This window comes from Perognathus longimembris, chromosome 17 (genome assembly GCF_023159225.1).
Source record: "Perognathus longimembris pacificus isolate PPM17 chromosome 17, ASM2315922v1, whole genome shotgun sequence".
NCBI lineage: Eukaryota > Metazoa > Chordata > Mammalia > Rodentia > Heteromyidae > Perognathus > Perognathus longimembris.
Window position 1 is genome coordinate 25,214,675 of NC_063177.1, and position 17,266 is coordinate 25,231,940.

The 17,266-nt window shown below is 53.3% G+C and overlaps 1 protein-coding gene and 1 long non-coding RNA gene across 6 annotated transcripts; one reads left to right on the forward strand and one right to left on the reverse strand.

The window, feature by feature from the left end:
* Positions 1–213: 213 nt before the first annotated feature.
* Lhx1 (LIM homeobox 1) lies at positions 214–7,098 on the reverse strand. 4 transcript variants are annotated; one of them, XR_007213717.1, is made up of 6 exons: positions 6,229–7,098; positions 4,179–4,405; positions 3,804–4,081; positions 1,902–2,067; positions 1,073–1,529; positions 214–1,017 (listed from the first exon to the last, which is right to left on the reverse strand). XR_007213717.1 is itself a non-coding variant. In XM_048365659.1 (5 exons), the coding sequence occupies exons 1-5, from the start codon at positions 6,396–6,398 to the stop codon at positions 1,150–1,152; spliced, it is 1,221 nt and encodes a 406-aa protein (XP_048221616.1). In that variant the 5' UTR covers positions 6,399–7,098; the 3' UTR covers positions 1,047–1,149. The 4 variants fall into 4 exon arrangements, 1 of the variants encoding a protein (XP_048221616.1); XR_007213715.1 differs by having other exon boundaries at positions 214–1,025; XR_007213716.1 differs by having other exon boundaries at positions 214–1,029.
* A 13-nt stretch (positions 7,099–7,111) lies between these two features.
* Positions 7,112–16,733, forward strand: LOC125365531. Of its 2 annotated transcripts, XR_007213718.1 has the most exons (3): positions 7,112–8,169; positions 9,944–10,069; positions 16,414–16,733. It is a non-coding gene; the product is annotated as an uncharacterized LOC125365531 (long non-coding RNA). The 2 variants fall into 2 exon arrangements; XR_007213719.1 differs by lacking the exon at positions 9,944–10,069.
* Positions 16,734–17,266: the final 533 nt, after the last annotated feature.

The window sequence follows — 17,266 nt, forward strand, 5'->3', positions numbered from 1 at the left end:
TACATACTAGCACAGTGAGCCGCCAGCCCTGCAAATCTGTCAGAACATCTACAGGAAAAGAAAAGGAACGATTTTGGTTGATTGCTCAAAACGTTTTGTTTTTGAACAAGAGGTTTCAAACAGGATAGAGTAGTAAAACACTGAACTCCTGAATTTAACATTATACGTAAACAGTTGACTGTTTTTATTTTTTAGTTCAATAGTCTTTTTTTCTTAACCTTTGTGTGTGAAAGTAGAATACTTTTCTTGTATAGCTGATGTTCAAGTCATTTTACTGAGAGGTCTAACTGGAGACCTGTCCCGTGTGTGTGTGTGTGTGTGTGTGTGTGTGTGTGTGTGTGTGTAGCTTTGTGAAGGTAGAATAGTTGATACTGAGGGCTTACCATTTAGAATTTTGTAATTTTGGCAAAAACAGAAACCAAAAACTCAGATAGACAAAAAATATATATATAGAGAGTCCCACCTGATGCACAGCAGGTCGGTGTTTCTGAAGCTATAAGAGTTTGTTGTCGCTGTGGTGGATGAAACTCTGAGACAACACTAACAAGAGCTATCCCAGAGCTAGAAAACCCTCCCGGCTGTACCGGGAGCGGCCTCCGATCGACCACTTCATCTCCCCGGCCGGGCTGCGCGGCCTCGCGGCCTCCCTCCCTCAGCGCCTGGCATCACCAATTGCTCTGCCCGCCTGCGGCCTCCGTAGACATCTTTCGGGCCATTCTCCGGCCAGGGGGCACAGACCCTCGGAGTCCATCCAGCGAGCCGGGTCCGGGTGGGCAGAGAGGAAAGCTCTGCCTTGCCCTTCGGGTCCTCCAGTTTTGCAGCCAGGACACGGATCCCAGTCCCGCTCGAGTCGAATTTGGATCCTATTTTATGTCCCTGTCCCCCCCCCCCCCTCCACCTTTTCCCACCTGGTCTCTCCATACCGAGAAGGGTCTTCGAGACTGGAGAAAAGTGGTGCAGGAGGTTTGCTTTTTATGGGGTTTATTTTTTCTTCTTCTTTTTTTTGCTCTCTCTCTCTCTCTCTCTCTCTCTCTCTCTCTCTCTCTCTCTCTCTCTCTCTCTCTCATTCTCTCTCCTCTCTATTTTATTTTCTTAAATAAAAGTTCGTTTCTGTACAATCACGAACTCTTCGGACCATGGGAGACCCCGCTACCACACGGCCGCCTCGTTCATTTCAGGGGGATGGGACAGGTGGTTCCCGTAGGTCGCCCCACCGTTTACCGACAGCGATGAGAAGGGTGGGCTGGGCCCGAAGACCTCCGCCGACATGGAGTGCAGAGGCCCGGGCAGGCTGGGCTCCGGGCTGGGCGAGTCCCCTGGAGGATGCGCCAGGATGTCGGTGAAGCGCTGCGCCTCGCTCGACGGGTGGTGGCCGGGCAGCGGGTGCTCCAGGCCGCCCAGGGGCGTTCCAGACGGCCCGGACGAAGGTACGAAAGGTAGGTCCACGGGCGTCTGCGCCTGCGAGGACGGGGGGCCTTGCGGGAAGAAGTCGTAGTTGCCCCCGGGACCGTAGTACTCGCTCTGGTAATCTGCGGGTCAGCGAGGAAGAGGGAGGGTCACGGAGGAGCTCGGGGCCGGCCCGGGCAGAAGCGAAGGAAGGGCACCTCGGGGCTGGGGGGGGGGGGGGACGGGGGAGGGAACTGTTGTTTTTGTTTGTTTTGTTTTGTTTTTGGGAGGGCGCCTCTGCGTTCCGGGGAGCAGGGAGGAGACTGCGCAAAGCCGGGAGCCGCTTCCTCGCGGCCCACCTCGCTGATTCCGGGGTGGGGAATTTGGCCTCTGAGTCGCAGCACCTCCCCGGGTTTTCTCCCCAGCCTCCCGTGCCACCCTACCTGTTCACTTGGCCACGGAAACACCCGCTTCCTGCGAAGCCGATCCGGGTCTGACGGAGCCCCACCACTCACCTCCGTAAAAGGAGAAGGGGCCGTTGGGGATGAGCTCCCCCGGTTCCAGGCGGTCCACCAGCGGCCGCATCCGGCGGGGACTTCGGAAGAAGGCGTGGCGTCGGGCGCCCAACGCGCTCAGCTGCTTCATCCTGCGTTCCTTGGAGCGCCGGTTCTGGAACCAGACCTGAAGAACACACGTCGGTGGGGTGAAGCCACCGAGACCCTCGCGCCCTAGCTCGAGTATGCAGTGTGGGTCTCAGCCCTTCGCCTCCCCGCTCGCCGATTAGACTTGGTGCGAGCACGCGAACTTCGGAAGGGGCCGTGGCGGGGGTGGCGGTAGTGCTGGTGGGGGGGGGGGGGCGTAGGGGGTGGGAGGGGTTTGAGACCGGGGTAAAACAGACATTGAGCCTAAGGTGATCAGGATTTCAGGACAAAAGGACTTGATTTGATCGCCATGCCTGAGGTGAGGCAAGAAGTAGCTGAGTTATTTCAAACGAACTATCGCAGTTCCGGCGTCTGAGGGGCTGTGCACTTGGAGACACTAAACCTCTACAAAATAGTCTCTCTCTCTCTCTCTCTCTCTCTCTCTCTCTCTCTCTCTCTCTCTCTCTCTCTCACACACACACACACACACACACACACAGAGCTAGCTACCTTTTCACGGTCTTTTGGAGCGCTCCTCCCATCCTCATGGCCTGATCGTGACCGAGACACAAAAAGCTTCCCACTGACACTGTTTTCCCAAGGGTGGTCACACCAAACCCCACAATCTCTGTTTTACTCCCATGCAAATCTCCCCTGCCCCAAACATACTTATCCACAATCTCTTGCTGATAGTGGCAAACACACAACCTCGCACTCACAAACCCAAGTTGCACAGCTTTCCAGATACCTCAGAGCCTGCTGCTGAGGTGGACATGTCAGTACCCTTACACAGACACCCTCAGCCTCACCCTGAACCTCCACCCACACCCCACATAGTCCAAACACATTGACCCAACACCTACCAGTAAGCCAGAGACCCCTGCTGCCTAATCACACACATTCTCACCTCCCTCAGATACTCAGCCCAGCTGCCTCCAGATGGCCTCTCCTCTCCATCCCACTGGGGGCTGCTCCCAGGCAAGGCTGACTCTCCATTGAATTACCCCCTCCCACAATCTAACAGGCCACCTCCTTTCAGGGGGGAAGTTTCAGCTCTGGAGCTTTGAAGGGCAAGAGATCCACAGAGTTGGGGCTGAGAACTTGGAGGGAGAAGGTGTTTTGAAGAAGCAACTGATTGACCCCTGAAGTGGAATCAACCTCTCCATTCTGGTTTTTTGTTTTTTTTTTTGTCCAGGCCTGGGGTTTGAACTCAGGGTCTGGGTGCTGTCCCTGAGCTTCTGTGCTTCAGGCTTGTACTCTACCACTTGAGCCACAACTCCATTTCTGTTTTTTTTGTGGTTCGTTGGAGATAAGGGTTTCAAATACTTTCCTGCCCAAGCTGGCTTTCAACCACAATTCTCAGATCTCAGCCTTCTGAGTAACTATGATTACGGGTGTGTGCCCAGCTCTCTCCACTCCTTAACAAGAGTGGGAGCAGGCTGCTAAGGTATATGCATAAAGAAGAGTCCAGTGTTGTAGTGTTGGGTAGTATCCCTTCCTCCAACCTCTTGTCTAGTTCTCAGCTCCTCCTATTCCCTGGCCATTATCACCTCTGTTGGTCTGGGAAGAAGAGGGGGTGGTTGAGATGCTCCACTTATTCCGCATCCTTTCTCAGGTCCTGTGGAGTTTGATAACCACCCTCGCGGCTCCCTCAGCCTCCACAAGCTCACTCCTCTCTTAGGCACCACCTTGGGTAATCTGAATGTCCGTGTGTGTGTGTGTGTGTGTGTGTGTGTGTGTGTGGCAGGGGACAAAATGGCACGCCAGGAGTCTGACCTGGATGACCCGCATGTTGAGGCCAGTCTCCTGAGCCAGCTGCTCCCGGATGTGGCGAGTGGGCTTGGGCGTAGCAGCAAACGCGGCCTTCAACGTCTCTAGCTGCTTGGCTTTGATCGTAGTGCGAGGTCCCCTCCGCTTGGCGCCTAGGTTCTGATCGTCATTCTCATTGCTACCACCTTCCTTGTCTGACACGTTGGCACTCTCCGAGTCCTTGGCATCGTCCTGCGACGGGTCTTGAGAATCCGGAGACAAACTCGGGTCACTGCCGGTGGTGGCTGGGGAGAGGGGGAAAGGACAGGTGAGCAGGGGCCTTGGACGGCCTTCCTCCCCCAGAATCCCAGCCCCAAAGGCATCTGGAAATCCGTGCCTCACCCGAGTGGAGGCTATTCTCTTTGGCGACACTGCTGTTGCTTAGGTAATCCTCTTTGCAGACGAACTTGTTCTCGTCTATGATGTAGAGCTCCTCGCCGGTGGAAAGCTGCTTGTTACACATCATGCAGGTGAAGCAGTTTAGGTGAAACACTTTGCTCCGCGCTCTCCGGACCAGGTCGCTCGGGGAGATGCCCTGCGCGCAGCCCGCGCATTTGGTACCGAAACATCTGCATCAGTTAGGATTTGGCAAGGGACAGGAGGAGGCAGGAGAGAATGAAAGAAAGAAGATCGCGGGGGAAAGAAACGTGTTGAGGAGGATGGAGAGAGAAAGAGACAGACAGAGAGACAGAGATTATAGGTTATGTGTCGACTAACTAGGGGCGGAAGCCGGGAGGAGAGCGCAGGGCATGGGGGGGGGGGAGGAAGAGGGCAGAAAATGCAATATATCTAGGGCAAGGGGCCCAAGCTGTCTCCCAAACCCAGCTTCACGTCCACGCTTAATTCCCCCCCCCCCCAGGAGAGAAAAAGGCATCGCGGGAAATGGTGGCAAGGTGGCCATGGAAATAGTTCATCTCCAATTGGATTCGGAGAAGCCAAATTCGAATTCGAGCCCCCTATACATGCATTCCGAGCACCACTTTTTCTTTTTTTCTCCTGGCTTCGCCTTTTACTACGAAAAGACCTGAGTACAGGCTGGGGTTTAGCTTGGTCCAGTCAAGGGGCTCACTGTAGGTAAACAAACACAGTGGCCGGAGCCTCGGCTGCTACCACGTTCGTGCGCAAAGCCTAGCAGATTGGCGCTAGCGGGAGTCGCCGCCGGCAAAGCCGGTGTTCAGTGCCCTGCTGAGCTTTGTCACAAGTCAGGCCTCAGCAGACCCGCTGGAAGTGGTTATGACTCGCAGAATCTCCGGCTCTGATCTCGGTATTACGGAGGAAACTCGATAGACAGTGGAGGCTACAAGGCTCAGCATCAGATCTGCTTCACAGTTCCTCGCAAACCTAAGCGTCCTGGAACTGCATTGGGGACTGAGCGTCCCGGGCTTCTGAGCTAAGGGGCACCGGTGGCTTCAAAACCCTCCCTCCCATTTGATCCATCACCACAAATTGAGAGAAAGCAGAGATCAAATCAGTCTAGTTAGCTGGGAGATTCCAAACCTGTGCAGTGGAATTAGAATTCACATTTGTTTCTGTGCTTCTCTATTAGGTTTTGTGGATGAGGTGGCCAATAGTGAGTTTTAAAACATACTATTAAAATGCTAAAGACAGAAGTGAAGTAGAAAGTTTCCTGGCTCTCTCATAAGCAAGTCTCTGCAAAGGAGTTGGTGGTAGACCTGGTGGGAAAGTGCCTGGGAGGACTATGGAAGGGAGCTGGTATGCTGTGATACCCCAGTCTGTTTGGGGCTGAGACCGAAATGTATGGCAACCCTAGCAGGCGGGACAGCACGGAAAAAGCTTCGGTCCTTCACAGGCTACAGAACAGAAGTTTGCCCAGCTTCATGCTTATGGACCAAGTCAAGTTTGGGGTAGCTTCCTGGCTGTGCAGAATTGCCTTTAAGGTCGACTTGCTATGGGACTTGCTGGGAGGGGACACTCCACCCAAAAGACTCCGTGTTCCCGCCAATACTTCTCATAAGGAAGAAACTGTGGCTGGGAAGAACCTAGGCTTCAGAGCTCAGCCTTAGAGGGTAAGCAACTGCCCGGGGGTGGTTTGGAAAATGCAGTGGTTGGAGAGCTTCTTTGGGGTGGGGGGAGAGACTGGAGCTGGAGCTACAACTCTCCAGGCTGCCCAATCTCTTCCAAGTTTGGGGCGCTCCCAGAAAGGAGGAAGGCTTATAGCCTTTCTTCCCAGGCACATGCACCTCTACTTTCTAGGCCACAAGTACAGGCGCTTTCCCCACTGGGTTCGCAGCACGCCAGCTGGCCAAGAGGCAGGAGCCTGGGGAACTTGGCTGCCCTTTCCAGAGGTAGCTCCTCAAGCGTCTGCCGGTGGCCACGCTGACCTCTGATCTGAAGCTGGCTGAGAAAGTCCCTTAGGGAGGAAAATACTCACCGGAAGAAATCGTTTTTACAGTAGAGCTTGCCTTCCCGGGAGAAGCACTTCTCGGTCAGGTTGCATTTACATTCACAGCACTGGACGCACTTGACATGCCAGGCCCTGTCCAGCACGTTCAAGAGGAAGCGGTCCAGGATGGGCCTTTTGCAGCCGGCACAGTGCACCATGGTCTTTGGTTTGGTCGGGTGAGGCCCGGAGGAGACGGAGCCCAGTAGAGAGAGCCAAGGGGATTTACTCCCAAAGACAACCAGTCCCAGCTCCCCAGCCCCTCCAAAGAGAGGAGACACACCTCGGCCGTGCAAGCCAAAACCCGCACGAGAGGGGGAGGAAAAAAAATATCAAAACCAGGAAAACCAGGCTGTGGAGAGGCCCGGGGCGCCTGGATGGGCTGTGTAGTCAGGGAGTCCCAGGGGCGTGGGGCGGAGCAGCGCCACCGCAGCTCCCCAGGCGACGGAAAGGAGTCTCAGGCAGACCAGAAAGCCACTGTTCGGCTCGGAGCCCGCGGAAGAGTGAAGGTCACCGGGAACGGAGGCGGGAACGGAAATAAATAAATAAAACCGCGACGGAGCCGGAGAGGAGAGACGCGGCGAGCTCGGGTTTTCGGAGGTGGTGGGGGGGGGGGGAGCGCCGCCGAGTTCTCTCAGGCTTGAGGTAGAGCTGTCAGGAGTCAAAGTGCAACTGCTTTTTGTCGGAGTATGAAGGCGGATGCGTGCGTGCCAGGCTGCCCACTACCAGGGGTTCTCCCTCTTAAAAAAGAAAGAAAAGGAAGGAAGGAAGAAAGAAAAAAAAAACCCCAAGTAGAGAAGCTTTGGATCCTAAACTGCCGGCATGGTGCAGCCGGTTGGGACGCGCCGGGGCTCCCGCGCTGGGCCTGGGGGGGGAGGGGACAGATAGAAAGGAGGAGGGAGGGAGGGGAGAGTGCGAGAAGATCTTGTTGATTGCAGTTGTTGCTTAGGTTTCTCCCCCTCTTTTTTTTTTTTTTTTTTTTTTGAGAAGTGTTTGTGTGTGGGCCGAAAAACCGCGAGTGATAACTTCGGGAGGATGCAAATCAGGCGCACTCAGCTCAGTCCCCACCGACCCAGCCCCGTCACCTCCGCCGGTGGCCTGCCCAGCGGCCTCCGTGTCCTCGGGGCGGCCCCCCCTCCCTGCTCCGGGACTCCTGTGTGGGAAGGCAACGCCGTCCGGTTCTTCACCGCACCTGGTCGTGCATGGTGGCTCCGATCACAACTCCTGGCCGCCTTGGCGCGCAGCCCCGCATCGCTCGGCTCACGCTCCCGGCTGCCGGCGTCCAGCCCCACAGTCGCTCGACCTTCTTTTACTTTTCCTTTCTCCTTTTTTTTTTTTCCTTTTCCTTTTTCTTTTCCTTTTCGTTGTGGTGGCAAATCTGGGTTTCCCTTCTCGTCTCCTTCCTCTCTTGTTTGGTTTTGTGGTGTGTGTGTGTGTGTATGTTGTTTTCCCTTCCCCTCGTGCAACAGGAAAAGTCGAACGGGAGGGGACCGCTTGGAGAGCTTCAAAATAATGTCCTGGTGTCGCGGCTCCGGTAGGCCCGCGGCTGGAACAGTTCCGTGCGGCCCGCCGGCGGTCGCCGCCCTGCCCGCGGCTCCTGGCTGGCTTTCTCCCGGCGCGCGTCGTTCGATTCCCGGGTCTCCCGGCCCAGCCGGCCGCCCTGGCGCGTCTCTCCCCAGCTCCAGCGACTCGGTCACTGCTCCTGGCTGTTGGCTGAGCTCTGGAAGCCCCCTCGCCTTAATGCAGCGCCTGCCGACGTCACGGCGGCCGGTGGCCAATCAGCGCCTCGCGGTCCCTCTGTAAACCATTCTGCATCCCCCGGCCGGGGAGAGTACGGGGAGACCGCGTTTAGAGGATCAGTGGCGGCGGTACCCGAGGCCCCGCGCGGCGCGGGCGACTGGCGGCGAGGTGTCCCGGTCCCTTACGGCTCCGGTAAGCCTCTGTTTCGATGGGAGGGACTGAAGGGAGATAGGAGTAGGCGGCTGGCGGCGCGGGGGTCGTGGAGGGCGGGGGGAGGGTGTCCCAGAGTTCTGAAAGAGGGTAGAGGCAATCCCGGAGGGAGCCCGGTCTAGGATTGGGGGTTGCCGCCGGGTCCGGAAGCCCGACTGGCCCCAGCGCAGTTTGGCTTTGCACTTCACCAGGTGTTAGGATTCTTCTCCGCCCTTCTGGCTTCTGTGGCCTGGAAGTTTGCCCCGGGCACAGTGCGAGTCTTTGGAGAGGTAGGGGGCGCTTGGCAGCCAAATCTCCCTCCTCCGGTGCCTCCTGCCCTGCCCCCTCCCCTTCCCCCCCCCCCCCCAATCCATCCAAAGTCCGCCGGGTCCGGGTGTCAGCGCGTCCTGGGTGTCAGTCTCCCGCAGTGCGCTCTTGGAAAGTTGATCCCGGTGGTTTCCTGGTGGGGGCGGGGGGGAGGGTGGCGGGGCGCCGGGATGGGGAAGGGCGTGCGTAGAGGAGCGCCTCGGGTGAGGAGTTGCAACCCAGGCGAGAAGTTGTGAGAAAGTGTGATCCGGAGACACTTTTTTTTATTTTTTTACAAACAAAAACAAACGACTAGGCAGGAAACCGTGGGGCCCCTGCATCGGGGTGAGACGCGGCAAAGGATGACTGTGGAAAGGGAGAAGGAGGAGAGAGTTCTCAGGAGTACCAAGGAGATGGCCCTGGTACAATTGTCCGGCTCCCAGTCCCTCCACCCCCACCCCCATCTCGCCCTGTTCAGGCTTCGGGGCCGAGGACCAGCTTCCTCAGACACCAGCGACCAACACTTTCCAGAGCTCGCTCCTTCTTAAGAGCACCCTAGCTCCGCAGGAGGTGTAAACTCCGGACCACCGCCCATGGGGATGGGTTTGTTTAGCCCTGGGGGTCAGATCCCGGTCCTAAGCACACCAGCCCCCAAGAGTCATTCCAGTTCCACGGCGCACTCAGCCTCCAGGATCAACCTTTTTATACTAGGTTTAACCCAGATTTTTCCTTGCGCTCTCTCTCTCTCTCTCTCTCTCTCTCTCTCTCTCTCTCTCTCTCTCTGTAGGTAGGTTTTGTTTTAGAGGAATGCGCATTGGGTTCTAATATGGAAGAAATAAAGGTGGACGGCCAGCCACGTCTTAGTAGTTAGCCAGGTCTGGTAGTTTGGAAGTAGTCCTTTGGCTACGCGCGCGTGGAGTGGCGTACCGGGCAGCCTTTAAACCCTGTAAGGGCCAGGGGCTAAGTGAGCGGAACTGTGCGCAAACGCAGCTCGGCGGGCGGGGAATCCAGCTGTGCCAACAGTGTACCCTCTTCGCACGAACGGGGAAGGCGCGACGGCGAGTGTGGATGGCCATCGCACGGCGGAACTGTTAGGTTTTAGTGTTCTGACAACCCCCACATTTCCGCCCTTGCCAGCACTGCTCTGCAATCCCGACGGGCTCTCGGGCAAGCGCAACTCAAGCAACCAAAGCATGCCCAACCTTCTCCCTCTCCGGGACCCCAGCTTGCCAGACCTCTCGCGCCTTCTTCCTTCCGCACCCCGGACACACACACACACACACACACACACACACACACACACCCCGGGACACACACACACACACACACACACACACACACACACACACACCTGAGCACAGACTCCCAGCTGCGGACCAGAGCCGTGAGAGAGGCTGATCAGTTCGCAGCCTGCAACCCCTGTCAGTCTTTCCCGCGCCTGCGGTTGGTTAGGGAAGCTGTTTCTTTATAGCTCGGCCGGCGCTGGCCGGCTCGGATTTAGCCTCACACTTCCCCTGCGGACCCAGACACTTCCTGGATCAAATCTCCTTTTGCCCAGTGTTCGAACACCGCAGGAGGCGGTCGGAGCTGCTTGAAGGTGAGGTTCTCAGCCGCACCCCGCCTCCTGGACCCGAAGGCGCCTCCCAGTTTGCAGAGTAGGTGAAAAGTCAGGCGACCGCGGAGCCGGTGCAGCGGAGCGGTCTCCACGCCCCCAGCCCACACCCTCCAGCTGTCTCAGTACTCCAGGCTAGCGCGAACCAACGGCCCCTTTCTGGAATCTATAGCGGCCGCCGTCCCAAGTGGCTCGCCCCTGCCCCAGCTGGGCTCCTTCTCATGCAAAGCAGAGAGGCTGCGGGGTGGGGAGCTAGCTGGGGAGCGGTTGTCAGGGGACCTGCGAGGTGACAGCTGGACTCCACTGCCCGCCCTTCTCAATCCGAGGCCCGCGCCTTCCTCTGGTAGGTAGGAAGAGTTTGTTTTATCGGTTTAGAGGTATAGGAACCTTGAGAGCGAGATGTGAGGGGCAAAGAGAACCCCCTCTACAAGACAGCCGAATGCCATGGGGGAATTGGGGATGAGCACCCGACGCTGGCTGTAAGACGCAGGGCTTTGCTTGTCCCGGTGTCCAGATGGCCCATCCCTGGGGTCCACAGGAGTGGAGGAGTGCAAAACAAGACGCGTGCCTCTTGGCTCCTGATTCTAGGTTTAAAGTCTAAATTTAACACTTGCAGGATACCCACACCAGCATGGCAGACTAATGGTCCTCCCTCCCACATTTATTTCCATTTATTGTTTATTTTTATTTCATTTATGTGCTCTTACACAGCGGCTTGAATTTAGGGCCTGGGTGTTGTCCCTTAGCTTTTTCTGCTCAAAGCTAGCACTCACTCTATCACTTGAGTTATAGGTTCACTTCCACCATTTTTAGTGGTTAATTGGAGATAGGAGTGTCACCGACTTTTCCTGCTGGGGTGGCTTTGAACCGGGATCCTCAGACCTCAGCTTCCTGAGTAAAGCTAGGATTACAGGTATGAGTCTGGCCAGAATTTATTTCAGAATGTAACTGGTGGTGGGAAACCAGAGAGAAAACCAAGCCAACTTTTTAAAATCTCCAGCTTCAAAGTCATTGAACTCAGCTCCGCATTTGAATGAGCTCCGCATTTGAATGAGCTCTGCAAGAAGATCCCCAACCTAAATTCCTAATCTATACTATCACACACTGACCTGGTCCTCAACTACACCAGAACTTTCCTACCCACTTCCTTTAGAGTCACATAGACTCACAGCCACTTAAAGCCAGCCTTGTGAATTCTGGCTGGGTGCCATGAGGTTCAATTTGGAGGCCTGGCTCTCTCTCAGTGGCCTCAGAATCCTCTCTACCCAATTGCCAAGCGACTCTGGTGTTGGTGGGGTGTAGAAAAAGACCCCTCTCTCCCACCACCTCTCGGATCCAGAACCTTACCACTCTTGCCTCTCCACAAGTTTGAAAGTGACTTGGGTCCCTCAAGGATTGAGCTTGCTTAGCCATGGGCTGCTGCTATTGATCCCTGGAGAGGCTATCACCACTGGATGTTTGCTTTTCTCTTTTTGCACTCCTGTCCAGCCCACTGACCCCACAAAGGGCAATGTGTCTAGGGCTAGGTGTCTAGGGCTGCTTGGGCCCTAGAGGGTTACCTTGTAGAAAGCACTCCAAAACTAGGGATACCCGGCCATGTAAGTCCAATGAAAAGAAGGAAGGAAGTTGGCCAGGTGCATCCCAGGACCCTGCCTATCCTGAAAACCACACACGCTCTACATTGGCTGAGAACCCAGGGAACTGTTGGGCTGTGATAGCTTGGGGTCTGATCTCTGATCTCTTCTATGCTTTCCTTCCCCTCTTTCCATGTCTGGTTCCTTAATCTCACTCCAGCATTGTTTTGTGGAATGAGTACTTTATATCCAGTACTTTATCATTTATACCATGATCTCCCCTGAACCACATAGTAACAGGGTAGAGGCGTGGGAGACTGGTCAGTATTATCACTGCTGAACCATACTAGAAACCCAAGTTGGGGCGGGGAGGCTTGCCCAAGATTGCTCTGTGCATATATGTGGAAGGTGAGAAGTGTTGGGGTGTTTTGGAGGGGTGATTGCCATCTTGCCCCCGCGTGTATTTTGCTCTCCTCCATATTTTTCAAGCGTGGCTTGGGTGATGATGAAGGAAGGACAGCTGAGCTGAGAAAGGGCAGCATCCGGCCCAGCGTCACGGTGATCGCCTGGCCTGAGTAAACACGGCTGGCTTCCCACGAGGGCCGGAGGGACCCGGGGCACAGGGAAAGGGCCGCTGGAGCAGCGAGGTCGAGTGTGCTGATCTCAGATGCATGTCAGCTCAGTGCGGTGGAGCAAAGACAGGACGTGGAAAGGGCGGGAAAAGATAATAAGGGCAGGAAAGAAGAAACGGAGTGCAGAAGAGCAAGCAGGCATGAAGGGAGGAAAGATCTGACAGAAGAATTACGTGGAGGAGTGGAGCAAGCAACCCAGAAAAAAAAAAAAACACCCACTGATAGTAAGAAAAGAAAAGGTGGCAGGGAGAAGCCCAGAGCTGAGGACCCCCAAGCTTGCAGACTGTGTGGGTGGGGGTGTTCTGCTGAAGGACCAGAGGAAGTGCTGGGTGTGACAGACTCGAGTTCCTGGGTGGGAGAAAAGGAGGTGATATATTTGGTGGGAGATTCAACCCATTGGAAAAGCATATGAACGGCTCTGGGCAGGAATCCAACAAATAAATAAAACGTCTAAGACGGCGTGACAACAATGTGTGTTTGGGTGCGTGCCCGTGTTCTTCTGTCTGAGCACACACTCACACGGGGTAAGGAAGACAAACGGGGCTAGTGCCTGGGAGTAATTAATCCTCTTACTAATTGACTCTCTCCCCTTACCTAATGGTGGTGGTCACTGCCGATATCTGGAGAGATATCAAGGGAGAAGAGAAAGAGGGGGATAAGAAAGGAGGAGGGGAGGGAGGAGATTGGACTCCAAAGCTAACAACCTTTGGGATGTGATTGAGTTCTCAGCTGTTTTCCTCACTTCCATTTTGGACAAAGCCCAATAGGTGCTGCTTTGCCCTCCAGGTTTGGTCAGCATTAATAAAGGCCTTTCCAATTTAGGGTGACTTGAACTGGTCACACACATACTGAGGTTCTTCTATTGTACTATTGTGCTCCACTTGGGAGTCCAAAAGCCACCCATTGCCTCTCTACAGGACATCTCCCTTCAGGCAATACCATAGTCCTCCCTCTCCCCCCTATTGTTCCCTTGGGGCCAGTTTCCTAGGTCCCAGATTCCCAGCTATCCTCTTGTTTGAGTTACTCTTCTAGGACTTGGGATGCATTCGGCAGTGCCAACTAGAGTAAAAGGAGTTTTTGGATGGGCTGGGAAGTAGCTTGGGGGTAGGTAGAGAGCCCCATAAGGGGATGAAGTTAGGGCAAAGATGGGGAAAGACTTTCAGAGACAACCCATTCAGATGTGAGTAGAAGAGAGAAGAGTGAGGCCTCTGGGACAAAGAAGGAAAAAGGTAGACATTGGGTCCCGTGGGAAAGACTGTCAAGTGTGTGGGAGGGCAAGCAGGTGGTCATGTCTATGTCTGGGTGATTATGAGGAGTCTAGTTCCAGCCTCTCTCATAAGCATGGAGAGACCTGCCTTATGCTCTTAGTATATAGCACTTTCAGTTCTCAGGACTGAGAAGAAGAGACAGAGGAGACTGTACCTGGCTGTACTTGGATCTGTCTCTTGGCAGGCAGGAGAGTTGGTTGAAGTGACCTAAGGTCCACAGTCTATCTGCTGATGCAGCTTGGGTTTAAGAGGTGAATGTCAACTCTTACCCTGGTGAGGTGGCAGGTTTTCTCTGGCTGGCCTCCTCAGAAGCTAAGTAAATAGATGCTGAGATCCATAAAACACCTAGCCCAGTAGGGAAGGGCAACTTCCTAGAAGAAAAAAAAATTCCCTACCTCCACTAGATACATCCTTAATTGTCCTTTGGGAACATTTGTACCAAAGCAAATTCCCAAGTAGCAACAGCAGAATTAGTCACAGGGACAGGAGGTCCAGGAGAGAGATGGGGATGGGTAGAAAGAAGACCCAGAAGAGATGGTGGGTGTGTTGGAGAAAGGTGAAAAACTCAGATCCCTTCTTTCTGTCTGTCATGCTTTGGAAAGAAAGTGAGCGAGAGAGAGATAAAGTTCCAGGAGAAAGAGAAGGGCATATAAAAGGCAAATCTAAAGAAGAAAGGAAAGAAAGTGAAGAAGAAAGAAAAAAGCAGAGAGGAGGGGAGGGAGAGACTATAATAAAAGAGGGTGAAGGCAGGCCCCAGGAGGCTGGGCCTTGTCCCAAACCATCAGTCTTCATTGTCTCCGTGTGTGCAAAGGCAACTGTGGCATAAGGAAAAGCCACTATTGGAGCCGCGGCTTTATTTTATATCCTATACATCAGGAGGGAGGCAAAGCTTTATTTTCGCCAAGAGACAGATATTTTATTTCTCTCTTACGGTTTTATGTGTGAGAGATGTCAGGTTGCCACAATGGATGGCTAATGCATAGGCAAGAGGAAGCCGTGTTGGCATGCTGTGTGTCATGGGGTCTTGGGGCGGGGGGAGCAAGCCTGGGATTTAGGGCTGATGGGACACTCTGGGGGATTTCTGCTAAAACATCTCTCTTCATAAATCCAGAAGCATGGTCAGCTCAACAGGGAGAAGAAGGAGTTTTAGAGGGAAAAGAGTTGGGCTTAGTAATAAACGAACACACAAAGGAACCGCTTACCTTCCAACAGGCTCGGGCAATGAGGGCAGACAGCTCTATGGAATAGAGACCCTCAACCAAACACATACCACTCACAGCTCACAGGGAGCTATATTCTTGGCAGAATGGTGCCGGTTTTGCTTCTTTCTCCGTGTGTGTGTGTGTGTGTGTGTGTGTGTGTGTGTGTGTGTGTGTCTGTCTGTCTTCCTTAGAAATCTTTTTTTTTTTTTAATTTCCTCAGAGGTTTTTAACTACCCTCAGGGCCTTGAGGGAAAAGAGCCATTCATTTACAAATTATCTGATTTGTGAAAGGAAGATGTCTGTTTTTCAGTACTAAATCTAATGTCATGGGTAGGCACACAAATGCACATGCCAGCCCATCATGCCATAAGCCCTTGAGTGTAAATGCCAGATTTGAACCTAAGTCAAGCCTCACCTCTTGATCTACCTGTCCCTGAACTAAATCTTAGATCCCAAAGTATTTTTAAACCTAAGGTGATGAAGGGGACAGAGAAACAAAGGGTAGAAGTCTTGTAAACTAACATAGTCTTTTCTAGACTGAAACTTCTCATCTCCCAACCAAATCTTCCAGGCGTGTGTGTGTGTGTGTGTGTGTGTGTGTGTGTGTGTGTGCACTGAGGCTTGAATTTAGGGCCTGGTTACTGGCCCTTAGCTTTTTGCTTAAAACTGGTGTTCTACCATTTGAACCACAGTTCTACTTCTGGTTTTTTGATAGTTAATTGAAGATAACAATATCATATCTCATAGACTTTCCTGCCCAGGCTATCTTCCAACCTTGATCCTTAAATCTCAGCCTCCTGAGTAACTGGGATCATAGGCATGAGCCATCAGCACCCAGCACAAGCCATTTCTTTTCTTTAAAAATTTTAATTGTTATTATAAAGGTGATATACAGAAGAGTTACAGTTATGTAACCAAACCATGTTTTTTTAAAATAGGAGTAACCTTCATTCATTTCCACGTCCACTCTCTAATGTTTGATGTCTTAATTTAGATCTGTGACAGAGAAAAAAGGTTCCTTGCCTTGTTTTGGAGAATCTCAACACAGGATCCCAAGGCAATGAGCAGGTGGACTTGGACACACTGTCCCTGGCTTTAGCAGAAGACATTTAATCTTTCTGGGCCTCAGTTTCTCCATTTGCAACACAGGGGATTGGGCTAAATGATTGCTGAGGTTTCTTCTAGGCCTAACTTCCTCTGACCGTATGAGATAATGTGTGAAAACACTTTGTAAACGCTAAAGCCGGACCAATGCCAGGGATTATTATTATGATTCTAATCAATCCTCTTTTCTCCACACGGATCTTGGCTGCAGCAAGCAAACTAAAGGGGCTGAAGCTAGAAAGCTTAGCCTTCTCTGAAATGGAACAGCTCTATGCATCAGATGGGAAAATCCTGTATTTCTAGAAACATTCTGTCTCTGTGTGCCTCCCACTCCCTTCGGTCAGTGGTCAGGGGTGGGAGGAGGAGGAAGGGAGGGAAGGGAAGGAGAGGGAAAGGAGGAGGAGGAGGAGGTAGCTGGATTCACTGTGACCCATTTCAGCATACATGGAGGCAGAGGGTATATTTCTTCAAAAGCATCATTTCTCTCCAAGTGACTTGACATAGGAACCTGATGGGAAGGCGATTTGCAATTATATATTTTTTTTCCAGGAAGAAAGGAAAGAGCAAGGTGTAGCTGATTAGCAAGTTAATTATTTCAGTACCCCAAGGGTTCCTGTGTGGTGGTAAGTTGTCCAGCCCTGGTGTAATTTCACAGTCCATGCATTTCTTGGTGAGTACCTGGGGTGCCTGAGAATGTCTGTCTCTCTCTCTCCTTTCTCTCTCTCCATCCACCTGTCTTGTATCTTCCTGACACACCTGAGAGCTGTAGGGGCTGGGATGGGAATTGGCCCAGGCTGAGGGTGCAAGAAGCCTACATTGTGCCTTTTACTTCCAGAGTGCTTCCATGCTACCTTTGTCTTCTTTAAAAAGGAAAATCTTTTGGTTAATACATATATTAATGAGACAGGTTATCTGAAAGCAGGCAGGCTAGGAGGTGATGTTCCCAGACTTGGCCTGGAGATAAACTGGGTTGTAGAAGCCCTTTCCTCTTACTTCCTCCAGCCAGGCCTGCTCTCCCAATTGCCCATTTGATTTCTCACCTCTGGTCATCACCTGTGACCCAAGCAGCCTCCTCCCTCCAGTCTGACTAGGAGATCTGACTTTCGCTTAGAGAAGGGAGAGAGGATTGTGTGGTCAAAGGAAGACCTCCCTTTGGAGATGTGAACCTGAACCTCAGAATTAACAGCTACTGATGCTCTGCTAGCTGTCTGCTCTTGGGCTGGGAGGGCCAGCCCCCTGCTGCTCCTTCTGAGCTGGGGGAGGGAGGGCTCTACAGTTTACTTAAGAGTGGTCCCATCTGCTCAGACTGGCCTTTCATAAGGGGAGGGATTTATGCGGTGTCCTTGTGCACAGACCTGGGATTTGGCTGAAAACCTTGGGCCTCTGAGAATATTACTGAACG